This window comes from Rhincodon typus, chromosome 4, assembly GCF_021869965.1.
Source record: "Rhincodon typus isolate 14 chromosome 4, sRhiTyp1.1, whole genome shotgun sequence".
NCBI classification, from domain to species: domain Eukaryota; kingdom Metazoa; phylum Chordata; class Chondrichthyes; order Orectolobiformes; family Rhincodontidae; genus Rhincodon; species Rhincodon typus.
Window position 1 is genome coordinate 89,920,889 of NC_063335.1, and position 14,836 is coordinate 89,935,724.

At 41.5% G+C, this 14,836-nt stretch overlaps 1 protein-coding gene across 1 annotated transcript in view; it reads left to right on the top strand.

Annotated features, from left to right (window-relative positions):
• The window catches only part of LOC109915847 (nascent polypeptide-associated complex subunit alpha-like), a 68,229-nt gene that overhangs the window by 12,099 nt on the left and 41,294 nt on the right, over window positions 1–14,836 (top strand). Inside the window, exon 2 of the mRNA XM_048596165.1 lies at window positions 2,715–2,765. Within this exon, the coding sequence (XP_048452122.1) occupies window positions 2,715–2,765 (51 nt within the window). The remainder of the gene's footprint in view (window positions 1–2,714; window positions 2,766–14,836) is intronic.

Here is a 14,836-nt window from a genome sequence, read left to right on the forward strand (position 1 = left end):
GGATGGCTTTGAGACAATATCGTGGGTGCTTGTTTCTGTTGTCAGTTAGCAACAATGAAAAAAGAGTCACTGCAGTTGCTTTTGTAGTGTATTTATAGATTTGGTGAGCCAAGTATGAAATTTTTTTTTTAAAAAGAAAAGGCCTCCAATACTCAGAAGGATACTGCATGGAACATTTGGTGGTATGGCATGGACGAATTGGACCGAAGGGTCTGTTTCCATGCTGTATATTTCCTTGACTTTATGACACAAAGGGTTGGAACGGCAATAAATTTAAGATTTAAATAGGCTTTGCAAATCTCTACCAAGGGAGAAACTGGAGACTAAAGCTTTGCAATTGCAGTAGTATGCAGTGATGGAAGAAATAATCACTTTTTCACTTCTTCTTTTTGGATGGTTGAGCTCTGATGGGCCAGTGGTCTTCCATCTGGAATGTGTGAAGCGAAATTTCTGCCTGGAGTAAAGAGGGAAATGAAGAATGCTGATTGGAGGAAGAAACCTGCTTCATGTCACGGGCCTGATGTTTTATAATGGCTATACAAGCCATTATAAAGCCATTTGTTGGTCAGTTATCTTCCCCGCCCCCAACCTTCTCTCATTAGTGACTGACCTCTTGATGGGCAATAAATGCTGGCCAGCCAGTGACAACCACATCCAATGAATGAATTTTATAAAAAAAAAAAGAGAAAGGTAGGAGGGCAAGATGACAACATAAGAATTTGCAAGTTGAGTAAGTGAGCAAAAAAAAACTTGGCAGATGGAATTTCATACAAGGAAAATGATGAGATCATGCACATTCTGTAGGAAGAATCAGAGGCAGACTATTACTCAAAACAATACAGCAAAAACACAAAAGGAGCAGCAACTTGTCAAGTAGACAAATGGAATTTTGGCCTCTTATTGCTAGTGGGTAGGGTGGGAGTTTAAGTAAGGGAAGTCTTAGTAAAACTGCACAGGGTGTTGGTGTGGCCACAACTGGAGTACAGTCTTTTTCTTCACACTTAAGCGAGAATATACTGGCATTAGAGCAAGTTTCAGAAGAGTTTCACTAGGTTGATTACTGGGATGTAAAGATTGATTTTTTTTCAAGAATGGATGAACAGGTTTGGCCTACTAGTGTTTAGAAGAATTGAGGAGTGGTCTTATTGAAGCAGACACCATTCTGAGGGGGCTTGACAACCTAGATGCTGAGATGATGTTTCTACTGGTGGGAAGTATTGAATGACATTGGGAGACATAGTTACAGAATAAAAGGACACTCATTTTAAAACTGAGATGTGAAGTAATTTCTTCACCCAGAGGCTAGTGAATATCTGGAATTCTCTGTGCCTGAGGTTAAATCACTGAAATTATTTAAAGAGAAATAGATTTTTAAAATATTCAAATGTTGAGGACTGAGAAATTGGCATGGAAGAAGAGTTGAGGCCTGTGGCAGATCAGCTGTAATCTTATTGAATGGTGGAGAAAGTTTGAGTGGATAAATGCCCTGCTGTTTCTATTTCATATGTTTTTACAATCTCAGGATTACTCCCCATGTCACATGTTGGCAAATTCAGGAATAGACGATTAGACTCACTGTGAGCCTGAAGGGATGGTGTAGGGAGGCAAGATTTAGGTTCATGAGGTATCCAGATTGATTCTGGGGAAGATGAGGCACCTCAGCAGGATTGAGACCAGTATCAAAACAGGAGCATTAGTTAGTACAGTGGGGAAGGATTTAATCTAGAGTGGCATCTGGATAGAAACCTGGGAGGGGAGGCAAATGTGAATGAAACAAAGATGGAAACTGATGATAGAAAGGTGGACAGAAAATGTGAAACAATATAAAATAAGAACAAGGAACAGAAATAGGCAGCTCATCCCCTAGAGCCTACTCTGCCTTTTTATGGCTGATCTCATCTTGGCAACAGCTCCACTTTCCTGCCCACTTGCCATAACTCAGTAAGGCAGAGGAAATAAGGACTAATGGCAAAGAGGTGTATCAAAAATAGGCATGTCAAAAAGACAAGTCTGCAGGTACTGTATCTGAATGCAAGATGCATTTGCAGTAAGACAGACTAATTTACAGCTCAAATAGTTGTACCTGGGTATGATATGATTGTAATTGCGGAGACATGGTGAAGTGATCAAGGCTGGGAACCGAACACCCAAAGTTAATCCATCTTCCACAATGACAGGCAAAATGGAAGAGAAGACATTGGCAGAAGAAAAAATCCGTGTGATTGTGAGAAAGGACATTGGGACAGAAAATTTAAATGTAGAATTAGTCTGGGTGAAGTTGAGAAGGAATGGAAAATATTAGTGGGAGCTACCCATAGGCCTCCAACCAGGTGAGATAGAGATGGCATTAAACATGAAATTAGACATCCATATTGCAGCACCCTTGTTGTATGCATGATTTTAATTTGCATATAAACTGGTGAACGTTAGTGATAATATTGAGAAGTCTCACAACATCAGGTTATAGATAACATTGTGAATGAATACCTGGAGTACATACAAGATGGACTTTTAGACTAGTACATTGGGGCAGGCAATCCAAGATTTGATTTTATGTAACAAAAGGAGTTAATTGATGATTTTGTTGAGAGGTCCAAGTGAATTAATAGCCCATTCCAGATCTAGGTTCTAAATCTAAATGAGGGGTGAGTCAGCTCCAACTGATTTTGCCTTTTTAATGAAATTACCCAATGATTGTCTTTGTCTTTGTACAGGAGTGACTGGATGCGAGCATGAGATGCAGCAAGCTGTTAAGAAGGCAAATGGTATGTTGGCCTTCATTGCAAGAGGACTTGAGTTCAGAAAGCAGGGAAATCTTGCTGCAGTTCCACATGGTCTTGGTGAGACCACGTCTAGAATGTTATTTGCAGTTTTGATTTCCCTCCCGTAGAAAAATCTATACTTGCCATTGAGGGAAACTGTTGATTCTGGGAATGGTAAACTTGTGTGTTAGGAGAGACTGGTTCAGCTGGGCTTGTATTCACTGGAGTTTAGAAGAATGAGAAGGTCTTCTTGAAATGTGTATATAGTTTTGATGGTGCTGGATAGAGTGCATGCATGGCTGTTTCCCCTGGTTGAGAGGTGGGGTCTGGAACAAGGATCATAGTGTCAGCATGTATGGTAGGCCACTTCATACCAGGATGTGAAGAACTTACTTCACCTTTAGAGGGTGGTGAACCTGTGGCATCCTCTACCACAGAAGCCTGTGCAGATGAGGCCACTGAATATACTTAAAGAAATAGATTTCTAGAAACTGAAGGTATCAAGGAAATGGGAGAGAGTAGGAGTATGGAGTTGTTAGAGGATCAACGTATATGATTATATTGAATGACAAAGCAGCTAGATGGGCCACATAGGAGAAGGAGGCTATTGATGACTATTTACATGTCTCCTGTTGTCAAGGTACAAAGGGATCCAGGTATTCTAATATGAGTCTCTAAAAGTTAATATTTAGTTACAACCAGTAATCAAGAACGTGTATGGAATTTTATTCCTTTTAACGAGACATTGACTTAAATAAGCATGTTATGCTTTAGAAGGCACTGTGGGACCACATCTCAAATACTGTGTACAGTATTGGTCTCCTTTTTGTGTAAAGAAAGATATTTAAATGCATTGGAGGAGGTTTACTGGAATGAGTGGTTTGTAATATGAGGAAATGTTGGACAGGCTGGGCTTGTTCCCACTGGGGACGAGATGAATGAGGGTTGACTTAATTGAAGAGTATAAGATCCTGCATAACGTTGACGCGGTGGACAGGGAAAGGATGGTTCCTAACGCAGGTGAATCCAGAACTGGGGACACTTTTTTTTTTTTTTTTTTTTTTTTTTAAATTAGAGGTCATCCTTTCTATGACAGAGGAATATTTGCCTCTCTCCAAGTTTGAGACACTCTGGAAACCCTGTGCCACAGAAAGCAGTGGAGTTGGTGCTGGGGGATTATTGAATATTTTTATGGCAGAAGTCAATAGATTCTTGCTGCACAAGGGAATCAAAGATTATTGGAAGTAGATGGGAAATTCAAATACAAGCAGTTCAGTCATGGTCTTACTGAATGGCAGAGTGAGCCAGAGGGACAGACTAGCCCACTTCTCAGAAATTCTATGTTTGTACATCCAAAGCCAATTATCTGCTCATGTTCACATTTTTGTTTGTATGAACTTGTGTGAAAGTAGGTTGCTGGAAGTCCCACATTTGTAAAAGTACTACATTAACTCTAAAGCACTTACGGATGTCCTGAGGTCAAGAAAAACATTATGTAAATTGAAGTTTTCTCTTTTGTTTTTCTGCGCTGTGAGATTCTATGGAAGAAATTGTTTCTACGTTTCAGTAAAGTGGCCTTTTGCCTTGGGCTGTTCTTGCCTTTAGTAATCATGGACAGGAATAGCGTGGAGACTGAGCCAATAATTGGGTTAAAAGCTTTTCCAGTCTGAGTGCAGCAGGAAAGCTTAATGCTCTTCATTTAATCAATAAAAAGGCTTTCTATTTGGGCTTTGAGGCTTCAGATGCAAAAATTTGCTTATTACTGGAGAAAAGCAAAACTATTCCATTGGCGCGTGTGTCTCGGTCAGCTGCTATACCTAAAAGAGACCGGTTCACTCCCATCCTGGTCATTGTATGCCTGGTATACGTGTGCAGAACACATGGAGTAAAAGGAAATGATTTTTTTTTAAATGTTCTGCTGCTGTATGATCCTTGTCTATCTCCATATTAGCTCCTGCACATTACAGTACACAAGTGGAAAAGGCAGAATGTTCCTGCTTGGTATGACTTGGGTACATTTATGATCTCTTGTATGCATACAGTATACATGTGCATCGGTTTTGAAAACACCAAAGGATAGGTGTAATTATTGTGAATGTTTGTTTAGTTTACATTTTGTTATTCTGAACTGTGTCCTGACTGAAGGCTGCAGAAATGCCGCAGGCCAGTAATGCAGTCTGATGACTACTCCTAAAAATCTCTAATTTCAATTCAGTGGGGATTCCACTGGTCTTCCTTCGGCTTCAGGCCTTTGTTTGTTCCCATGGATATGCAGGCAAATGACATAGTCTTCAGCTGTTATAGCTTGATCTGGGAGCTCTTGTTGTTATAGTGAATGTTCCAGAATGTTCTTTGGGCAAGAGTGCTGAGAGCTAATTAAATCCCTGAGTGATGGCCAAATGCTTTTTAATGAGATTTGGACACACACACACGCTGAAACAACACACTTGAGCTGTCCAATGTGCTTGTGGGCAAGGTTTAAAGCTGGTTCTTCGCTTTTGGTTGTTAAGCAGATTCCCGTGTCAGATCATCCCTCATCCTTTTCCCACAATGACACAGATTTACCATCTTTTACCAACTGCCTCTTCCTCCTCCACAGACCAAGTACTGAAGCAGCCACACTGGTACCTGCTGGTTAGAATTGGCCATGGATAGTTGAACACTTGAATCCTTTCACTCTGCTTCTCCTTGGTAATCCTAATTCACTTCGTCCTTTTATCTGACTATTTTCACCCAAGAATGGTGTCCCTGACTAACCTCCAACAGTGCTGCTCATTGTGTGGGGGTTTCGATCTTTCACCTTAAATGGTGCATTCATTCTTTTGGAATGGTCCCTAACTGTCTGGGCCTTTTATTTGTAGGTGGTGTCTCATCATGACACTAAAAACCTCAGATTTACAAATTGGGCGGTGGGGTGGGTGGGTGCGGAAAGGCATACTGGATTTCAGAGATTCAAAGGATCTCCAAATCTGGAAACAGATTGGATTGTGGGCCATGATGATTGAGGATTCCCCCCAAAAAAGAAATGCTTTCCTTATCAGCTACATTTGCTGCACCTACCGACATCCCCTCTTGCAGCTATGGCTATGCCTGGGTGGCCCTGGGAGAGGAACATGTGATACCACTGGTACACGTGAGACTTTCATAGCCAGTGGCCTGGAGTACACAGTGAAGCCTAGAAAGATTTGTGGCACGGAAGGAAGCCATTCATCCTGTGACATGTGAAATAGTGGGTTCAGAAAATGGCATGTTGCCTAGTTTGCAGTGTAAATTAAGGGGGTGCAGGAACAGAAGGACCTGTTGTGTATGTGCACAAATCATTTGAAGGTGGCTTGAAATTGGATAAGCAAACAGAATCTTGGTCTTTATAGATAGAGGCACAGAGAACAAAAGTAAGGATGAACCCTTCATAAAACATTGGTTCAGACTCAACTGGCATATTGTGCCAGTTTTAGATACCATGTATTAGGAAGGGTGTGAAGACATTAGAGAAAGTGCAGAAAAAAATTGCAAGATTGGTCCCTGGGATGAGGGATTTCAATTACCATGATAGAAGAACCCCCAGCTTTCTCAATCTATGTAAGGAGGAAAAGGTGTAGAGAGAGGCTTGATAAATGTATTCAAAATCATGCATTTTTTTGGACTGGGTATTTGCAGAGAAATTGTTCCCATTGGCAGAAGAGGTGAGAGAGAGAGGGCACTGATTTAAGGTTATTCATTTGAAGGCACTTAGCAGGGTTACTCAATTGGGCACTAAAACAGTGGATGAGCTCCTTGAGTGGACGTCAGCTGGGTGAGAAGCCATTCCATGAGTTCTCCTGCTCGGGATTTAATTGGGCAAATAGGAAGGTAGTGGGGTCCTCACTCTGTATCTTGCAGCCTGATTAAATGCCCTCCCTTCCAAACTTGCTACAAAGTAGAATTTAATGCCCTTTCAATGATTGTACACTTCCTTTTTGTTTTTTATTATAATTTGGAGTTTATTATTTGAGCACATTGGAAAAAGGGAGTAGTTTTTGCTGATTTAGTTTCACATTAGTCGGTAGTTTAAAGATTCAGAATACGGCACCTTTTATTCGGGTAGCACTCTCAGTACTGTGCTGAACGGTCAGCCTGGATTGTGTGCTCAAGCCTAAAGGACTAGGAGACAAGAGTGATACAATTAGGTAGAGACTGACAAGACACCCCCTGGATACTGTGTAGAAACCACTGCATGAAGATGTGGGCGTTCACTCTTTAATAATTATTAGAGATCAGAATGAGGTGGTGATGATTGCGGAATCCTTCCTTCTATATACTTGCACGCAAGTCTTGCTTAAGCAGGCAGTCATTAAGGTAAACTGTAAAACTAAGTTTAGTAGCTGAGTATACAAATGGTGCATTGTGTGTAGTAACGTAATGTTTTCAAACTGAACTGGCAGATGGAGATGATGAACTTGAATTATGCCGTCTTAGTGTTGGCATTGGGGAAGGAAAAAACAGTTTCTTGTGGGTAAGCCAAAATTTAAATAGTAAACAAATCAAATAATGACCTAAGCAAGAAATTCTTCACACCAAGAGTAGGGCAAAGGTGGAACTTGATGCTTCAAGGAGTGGTTAAACAGAAATCATTGCTATAAAAGGAAGCTTGCTTGACACTGGAAAGGAACTGAGGGGTTAAGGAGCAAAGTGATACAGAGGTAGTTAAAGTGGGAAATATCTTGAACGGAATAAATATGCTAACAACATTGAGTGTACCTATACCAAATGGTAGCTCACCACCACCTTCTAAAGCACATTTGAGGATGGGCACTAATAGAGGCATCTTGTGAAGCCTCCCCTCCCTGAATGAATAAATATAAGTAACATAGACCAGTTGGGCTAAATAGCCTGTTTGCTACAAGTTTGATAAATGTGGCAATGTATTAGCTGACACTAGAAAAATAGCTAAGTTGTGGAATTTTCACAAAACACAAGTAGAGATATAACTTTCTCACTAGTGCATCATGCCTAATGGTGCACACTTCCAGTATTTCCACTCTTGTTTTTCCATGTTCTTCTTGCAATAGTAATTAAAATTGTAAGTGCTGGTGGCGTGCACAAGAATTAAATGGAATTTCATTAGCGAAACCCACTGTCAGCTAACAATGCTGCAGGTAAGGTGGGGGTGCTATTAAAGAGCCTCTTAGACACGGTGGTTTATATCTAGAGAAGTGGAGTATAAGGATGCAGATGTTATGTTGCATTCATAAAATAACCTGGTTAGATCCCACACAAAGTACTGTGAGCAGATTTGGGCACCACACCTTAGGAAAGATATATTGGCCTTGGAGGGAGTACAACGTAGATTTACAAGGAGAAGTTCTGAGGAGAAATTATATAAATTAGACTTGTTTTCTCTAGAATTTAGAAGGTTAAGGGGTGGTCTAACCAAAATAAAATGTAAATCTAAGCTATTAACAGAAAAAGGCAGGATAAAGATGAAGTATATCCACAGATTGGAGATGCTAGAACTAGGGGTATAGTCTAAAAATTGGGGCCAGGCGGCCCAGGAGAGGTGTTAGGAAGCACTTCTAAACACACAGGGTAGGATGTTGGGCCAGTTGTTAGTTTAAATTGGAGATGAACACATTTTTGGTAAGCAAAGGTGTTACAGGATATGGACCAAAGATAGGTCTATGAAGTTAGGCCACAGATCAGCCATGATCTCACTGAATGGGAATGAACTCGAGAGGCTGATTTAGCCTATTCCTGTTCCTACATTGCTATGGTTCTTTTAAATCTAAATTCCACTTGTAAATATTTCACAATGCATTGATTTCACTTGATTTGTGTGTTGCTGTTATATGTTGACACACACTTAGTCAGAGCTAAATGTGCTGGCGTGCCTCAGAGTTGGCACACATTGGTGGTTACAGGAGAGTAAGGATTGTCTCTTCTACAATAAAGAGACTGTTACTCTTTTTTTAAACTCATTACTTACTATTCGTGGATTCACTTCCTGGAAATGCTGAACTTACTTGCAGAGTAAGGACTCTGCTAGTCAACATCCCGAGATGGACACACATGTACTCAGGCCACATTTTAGGTCCTTAATTTTATTACCTTGACTGACTGCCCACTTCACTCTCCAATGCCTTGAACCCACCCTGCGTCTTCCCTTGGATGTTTCTTCCTGCTCCTTCATGTACCTGAACACATCCCCTCTCCCAAACTTGCCAATTCTGAGACTGAATTCAAGCTCTCTTTCTCCCATTCTTTGTGCCCCAGAGTTCAGTGAGGAATACCATTGACTTCAGACTGACTGACTCTTACAGACCACCTTTTAAATGAACATGAATTGGGTGCCACCAGATTCTCATGACACCATTGACTTTATCTTGAATATAGGTTGCAGTTTGAAGAAAGTACTCTAATGAGTATTCACGCAAACCAACCATCACATCACTAAGGGCTGTCCCATTGCAAACAGTTCACTGATTTGCAGAGATGAAGTTAATCTGATGTCAGGAAATCAAAATTTCACATCCTGCCTAATTCAGTCACTGCTTCCCCCCCCACCCCACTCCCACATTACCAATGAATTTCAGCGAAATGGACTGTTACCTCTACCCAAGCTTGGGCCTATCTGTTATTCCACTCCTTCACCACACTGCTGTCATGACAACTGCAGTGAACAAATTGCTCTGCGTAAATGCAGCCTCTGAGCTAAACAAACCTCCTGTTTTCCCAACCACACTCCTCCTCTACACACACACGTACACTACAAGTGACATTGCTAAAACAGTTCAATTTGTGACAGCAAAGGGAGAAAATCATTTATGGGGAAAGTGTTTGAGACAGGAGGCTTCCTGATTTGTGAAGGGAAAAAACCAGCCTCTGGTTTATCACTAGGCATTTGTTTAATTTCACAATAAATTTTCAGCTGATTCAACACTGGAGGATGTTGCAGATCTCTTAAAAAGGCTCTTTGTCAAAATACATTGCTGCATTGTCTAAGCTGATACTCAGACAATTGCAGGAGCTGGCATAAGAGATGATACCATCTACTTGCAACCTGTCTGCTGTGGTTGTACCATCTGGCGCCCCTCTCTACCCTCCCCATACAACAGCCAACCCACTGCAGTGGACCATGATAAAATCACATTGCTGAACAAAATTGACAGTGCTGCATTTTCCAATAGAATGACCAGAGAGCTTTCATCAGCTCTTCCCCAGCTCCCAACCCTGTCCCCTGCAAATCCCCTTGGAAAAAGTGACCAATTGTTGGAGGTGGGAAGAAGTGACATGTCGTAGAATATGTTAAGGGGGACACGGAGGATCGGATTTTCTTTGTGTTGTGTGGGGAATGCCAGCACTAATTCAATGGCCTTTTAGTGCTGCGCTCCTATAATGTAGCTATTAAGGTTGAAGGTCCCGTCTTCTCATCTCTCATCTGAGGCGTGGTGACCGTCAGGTTAACGCACCACCAGTCATCTGTCTCTAATGAGAGATCAGCGCTGTGGTGCTCTGGGACTGTGGCGACTGTCATAATATCATCGTGTAGACGTCCCTCATTTATTTTATTGTGTCCAGCATAGTAGCACCAGAGGACTGGGGCCTGCCTTGGAAGATGGATGCTCTCAAACCTACTTTCCAGAAAAGAAACTTCACTGAGGATCAGTCTATAGAACAGGCTCCCTAGGGAGACAGTGGAATAAGATTCGTTCAGTCAAATGCAAAGCTGTTGAATTTCTTCCCAGGAAGGAATATTTTGGGATGGGGTATATGAATAATTTGAGAAATTATGATATGGTTACTTTTTTCCCATATCCTTTCAAGGGATGTTAGTGTGCTACCAAGTCCAGGATTCATAGCCCATCTCTTTAAACTGCTTTTGAACTGAGTGGTTTGCTCAGCCATTTTCGAGAACAGTTAAGAATCAGCCACATTACTGTGGGTCTGGAGTCCCGTCTAGACCAGAATGGGTAAGAATGGCAATTTCCTTCTTGAAAGAGAGCTGGTGAACTAAATGGGTTTTACAACAACCAATGACAGTTGTCACAGATATTATTACTGAGGCCAGCTTGATATTCCAGATTTATTCACTGAATTTTAAATTTCTCCAGCTCCGATGAGGAACACGTAACTTTGGACCTGCAGTCCTGAGATTTCACCACCACTCTGGATCTGTTGGAATTGATTTGTTTAAGTGATTCACTGCATTGATTAGTCAACAATTCCATTAACCATTGCATTATGCGACAAGCAGCATGCTAGAAACTAAACTAGATGGACTTTGGAATTTTTTTATTCAGCAATTCCTACACTTCTTGTGTTGATGGTAAGGTAATTAGTTGAACTAACTCTAAGTCACATTTAGTTTGAAGCAAAGAGATGAGCCTTGACCCAGCTTTCCTGTGACAAAGTGGGCTCTTATCTGCTATTATCTGGCTCTTTCTGCAGATTCTGCTTACATTCTTGCTTTTTCAAGTACCAATATCATTCCCTTTCAAGTGATCATATGACTGTATCCACAGATTTGAGCTATTTCTACAAACTCATGCCAGCATCTTTATGCGATTTGTGGATGCTGCCTACTATAGGATCTGGCCATCATGCACACTGCTGTCTCTAGCCAGACTATTCCTGCTTCCAGTTCGCTGCATTTCCAGTTTTACCTTATCTCCTTTTACTCTGTTTAGTCCCGTCAACATTTTTGTTTGCAGTCTAATGTGCAGAATACTGATTTACAGCCCTCTGGTTTGGCCTGTCCATTCTTCTTCACTTATCTTGATAGTATGTGACTGTCAGCATTACGTCATCATCTTGAACACATTCAATTCCCATTATACTGCAGTCCCTGATGACAAATAATTCCACATTCTAGAAATGCTCTCTCCAATAAAGGATTCCTCTAACCTCCCCTTCATTCCCTCCAGGAACTGAAAATGTTGAAGCCACACTCTCTGCTAGCTCTTCCCCAGACAGCAGGAGAGACGAAGTCATTGAATGTTTCCAAGGCAGAGGCTTGACTACTTAGTCTGGAATCTAAGATTTTAGAAGTGGGCATAGCGGTGTGGGGTGGGGGCTTAGGCAGGAAAGTGGGTTGAGGACCAGTTGTAGTCTTATTGAATGGCCCAGGGGGGCCAAATGGTCTACAGCTGCTCCATACTCTCATGTTCTTAACTCTGGGAAGATGACTTATGAATGGTAGCTGACCTTTTTAAAGAAGCCAGTGCTTGCTTAACAACACAATTTTATGTCCTTAAAATGCCTACACTTTAGCAGCAAAATAATCTATCGTGTGTTACGTGCAATAATGCTGTTGTTTTTATACTCGAGCATCTGACTTCCTGTCAGGGCTAAAGGCCACTGGCATACATGAAGTTTTAAGATAAGCCTTCAAACTCTATCACGTGGAAATTTTGCATCCTACCTGTATACAAAAAAAAAACACTTTACAGAGAAGCATCCCAATAACAGTTTCCAAATACTGTTTTTTTTTTCAAAAAGAAAGCCCTGTCGCTCACGTGATGCTACACTGAAGGTCGGTTAGTATCTGTCTGACTCAGGAAGCACATCTTCTGTGGTTCCAGCTCAGTCATGGCAGTTGAGGACAATCTGAGTCTTCAATGATTGACTGCCCCCTTTCTCCCTCCTTTTCAGTGTTTAACGTCCAATAAATTCCACATGTGAGGAGCTTCTGAGCATTCCAAGACTGAAGTGTACTCTGAGCACTGCATGAATTAGCATTGCCTCTTTGTCCTCCTGGACCTGTCCTCCTGGACCTCACCTCCTCACCCAGTGACACCATGACTTAATCTGCAGCTTTTCTCTCACTCCTCTTAGCTCCAACCAAATGTTATGTGGCTCGTCTCAAGTTTTAATTTCCAACCAAGCCAGCTTCTGACCAATAGGCTTGCTATCATTGCTCCCTTTCTAGTTCCGTTCCTTCTTGTGGGGTGGGAGATCACTGTATCCTATTATTACTCCTGCCTCGGGAGTAATACCTTAACCTCTTCCTTCGTACTAGCACATGATATATGTTTATAATACAGAAGGACATGGCTGTGTTGATTCTTCATTTAAACAAATGAAGATTAATCCCAAGCCCCTGTGCTGTCATGGCAGCTTTCTCTTTCGCAGAGACTCTGCCTTAAAAGATGTGGTGGTCTCAGCCACTTCATTATCAAATCAACACATTAGTAGTAAAAAGAGAATCACAGAAAGGGAGGGACAAAGTAGGGTGTCACTTATTCCAGACTAACTGGCCGAGGTCCTACAGTTCTGAGTTCTTTGCATCTATTTTCTGAGAAGAGGATGTTGCAGTAAAGGACTGGGCAGTAACAATATTTGCCAGGATAAAAGTAAAGATGAGGTACCTGAAAAGTTGGGAGGAGTCCTCCAAAGTGGATAAGGTATCAAGACTAGATGGGATGCTTTCTAGGTTACTGCGGGAAGTAAGGCTGGGAATTATTGAGTACGAATCTTTAAATCCCTGTGGATATGGGCTAGTGCCTGAGAACTGGAGGATTGTGAAAAGAAAGGGAGGCAAGATAAGCCCAGTAACTGAAGGTACGACAGTGAGTGAAATCTCTGCAGAGAGTAATCTAGGACAAAAGTAAATGGCATTTTGAAAAGCTTGTGTTAATAAGTTAAAGTCAACACACATTGTTAAAAGAAAATCATCTCCTAGTGTAATGAGCCCCAAAGAGACTAATAGATTACTTTTTTTTAAAAAAGGAATCTCAATGTAGAGGGAACTGCTGAATGCTTGCAATTTTAAACATTTACGGTGACAAACGAAAGCAGCATAATTTCAAATAAAAAGGTAAGGTTTTTTGTTTCACATAATTGAAACTACATTAGATATGTCTTTTTTTTTGTTACAGGCAATCATTACTCACCAAAAATATGAAACAACGTGCAATCTCAATTTTCCTAACTTGGTCACTTTTTTTTTAGGATTTCTCAGTTGTTTTGACTCTCCACTCGCTGACAACAAGAGTTCAATTTAATCTCTAGACATGGTTACTGCTGATGAGATGCATGTCTGTAATTCACAAGGGATGGCATTGCTGATGACCTAAAGTCCCCAGAGATTGTCTTTCCTGACCCTTTTATTGAAGAATGACAAGAGCATTAAAGACATTGAGGATTGTCCACAATTACTGACTCTTCCTGTCTTCAGCGCTCTGGTCTTTGCAACATTTAATATGACACACTTTGTAACAGAGTCTCTACTGTTCTCAGGGACATCAGGATCTGTTTGAAAACTATTCCGTTTGGAGGGAACCTTTTTTAGTTTCCAGTTTGAGTTTTGAGTTCTGTACTGCCAAATGGGGAAATAAATACTTTCTAATCAGCTTGTTCAGATGTGTAATAACATAACTGGAACATGTGGCACTTGAACTTGGGATTCCTCGCTCAGAGGTGGGGGCACTACCACTGCATCACAAGAGCTTTTACAGGGAGAAAATCACCAGGCTAAAAGCCAGCCTGCCTGCAGTTAGCTTTCCATTTTCCATTTGCTTCCATTTGTTCGTCTGCATGCATCTCCAAGGCATTTATGTGAAGTTGTTAGGTTTCAATGAAGAAACCCTAGAACTTGCAGATGGTGGTGTTACCACATATCTGCTGCCCTTGTCCTTCTAGATGGAAGTATTTGTGAGTTTGGAAGGTATTGTCTGAGGATGTTTGGTGAATTTCTGCAGTGCATCTTGTAGATGGTACACACTGCTGCGACTGAGTGTTGGTGGTGGAGGGAGTGGATGTGGTACCAAACAAGCGGGCTGCTTTGTCCTGGATGGTATCAAGTTTCTTGAGTGTTGTTGGAGCTGCATTTGTCCAGGCAAATGGGGAGTGTTCCATCACACTCCTAACTTGTGCCTTTGTAGATGGTGGACAGGCCCTGTGGAGTCAGGAGGTGAGTTACTCGCCACAGTGTTCCTTGCTTCTGGCCTGCTCTTGCTGCCACTCTGTTTACATTGTGAATCCAGAGATAGCAGGAACTGCAGATGCTGGAGAATCTGAGATAACAAGGTGTAGAGCTGGATGAACACAGCAGGCCAAGCAGCATCCGAGGAGCAAGAAGGCTGACGTTTCGGGCCTAG